This window comes from Rhagoletis zephyria, unplaced genomic scaffold, assembly GCF_001687245.7.
Source record: "Rhagoletis zephyria isolate East Lansing unplaced genomic scaffold, Rhagoletis_zephyria_1.1 Rzeph_scaffold_56104, whole genome shotgun sequence".
In the NCBI taxonomy this organism is placed as follows: domain Eukaryota; kingdom Metazoa; phylum Arthropoda; class Insecta; order Diptera; family Tephritidae; genus Rhagoletis; species Rhagoletis zephyria.
The window spans coordinates 222-1,784 of record NW_016213156.1 but is presented as its reverse complement, the minus strand read 5'-3'; the positions used below and the strand labels follow the sequence as shown (position 1 = coordinate 1,784).

The following is a 1,563-nucleotide window of genomic DNA, read 5'->3' as shown; positions in this document are numbered from 1 at the left end:
CCGGTTTTCACTTCTGTTCTGGCACAATTATCAACGATAACACCATCATGACAGCGGCGCACTGTTTTAGTAATAAAGATGCTAGAAACTTAGCGGTTGTCCTAAACAAAACCCATTGGGATCGAGAGGGATTCTGCCACCAAGTCAGCAAGCTAGTTACTCATCCAGACAGCTCGTCTGACATTGGAATCATAAAACTGGCAACGCCAANCTAAACAAAACCCATTGGGATCGAGAGGGATTCTGCCACCAAGTCAGCAAGCTAGTTACTCATCCAGACAGCTCGTCTGACATTGGAATCATAAAACTGGCAACGCCAATTGACTTTGAGAAAATGGGCAGCCATGTGGTAACTCGTAAAATGTTTTTAAAGCTTTTAATNTAAAATGTTTTTTAAGCTTTTAAAAAACTATTTTTCATTTTAGGCTTCTCCTGTTTGTCTACCACCGCGTCGAGATGACCCAGTAAACACCCAATGCATAGTCATGGGCTGGGGGAAAATAGAAGGCGGTAAAAATGCAAATCATCTAAGAGAGAGAACTGTGACCAAAGTAGAAAGAAGAACTTTTGGACATAAAGCAAGTGAAGAAGGCATGTTCTACGAGGTGGATGAGCCTACAACTTGTGGGGGTGATGCAGGTGAGGCACACAAAATGACCATTCTTTTAGAGCATCCTCTTATTCATCTCTCTTCTACCCTAGGTGGACCACTGCTGTGTCCAGTTGAAGGCAATGAAGAAGTTTTACTGCAGTTTGGAATCATTGCTTGGTTTTATGACACTGACACTCCCGTCGGTGATGATTGCACCGGTGGTGGTGCATCTTTTTCCAATGTAGCACCTTTCATTGCCTGGATTAAAAAAATTGCCGATGAATAAACTTTATAAAGTGCAATTTTACAAATTAAAGTAATATGACATATTCAAGAACTGTGAACTTTATAAACTAACTTTTGGCATTTTTCGCTACATTTGCACAATATATTCTGCACACACAGCCTTTCCTTGCAAGTCAGTTTTGACTGTTTTAAAAAGTTTTTTTTACAAAAATGAAGCACACTTTAATCCTCATCATTTTATTAACTGTCTCTGCACTTTCTATACAACCGTCAAAGTCCGACAGTCCGAAAGATGACTCCGGCCGAATTATCAACGGTCACGACGTGCCCGAAGGAAAGTACCCCTTTGTCGTCTCCCTGCAAGAGTCCAGCTCGCCCTGCCACTCCAAGGGTGAACACTTCTGCGGCGGTTCAGTGATCAATGACAACACCATTCTGACGGCGGCGCACTGCCTCCTAAAAATGGACGTCAAGAAAGTGTCCGTCCTCGTTGGAGTGCACCACTTGGACGACCACGGCAGTGGAAGTTGCTACCGGGCGGCCAAACTAGTGCCCCATCCCGAGTTTGTGAGCGGCGATTCAGGAGACACGCCAGACATTGGCGTTGTCAAACTGGAGAAAGCGATTGTTTTTGAAAAGCACAATAAAAAGGTACTTTTTGTTGTTCTCTCCTAAAAACTCGTTTAGCCTCTAAACTCTTAGCTACTTCAACAGATCGGCAAAAT

General features: G+C 43.2%; 1 protein-coding gene across 1 annotated transcript; it reads left to right on the top strand.

Annotated features, from left to right (window-relative positions):
• The first annotated feature begins 334 nt into the window (after positions 1 to 334).
• Positions 335 to 878, top strand: LOC108356259 (chymotrypsinogen B-like). Its single transcript, XM_017607377.1, has 3 exons — positions 335 to 349; positions 426 to 639; positions 703 to 878. The coding sequence occupies exons 1-3, from the start codon at positions 335 to 337 to the stop codon at positions 876 to 878; spliced, it is 405 nt and encodes a 134-aa protein (XP_017462866.1).
• Positions 879 to 1,563: the final 685 nt, after the last annotated feature.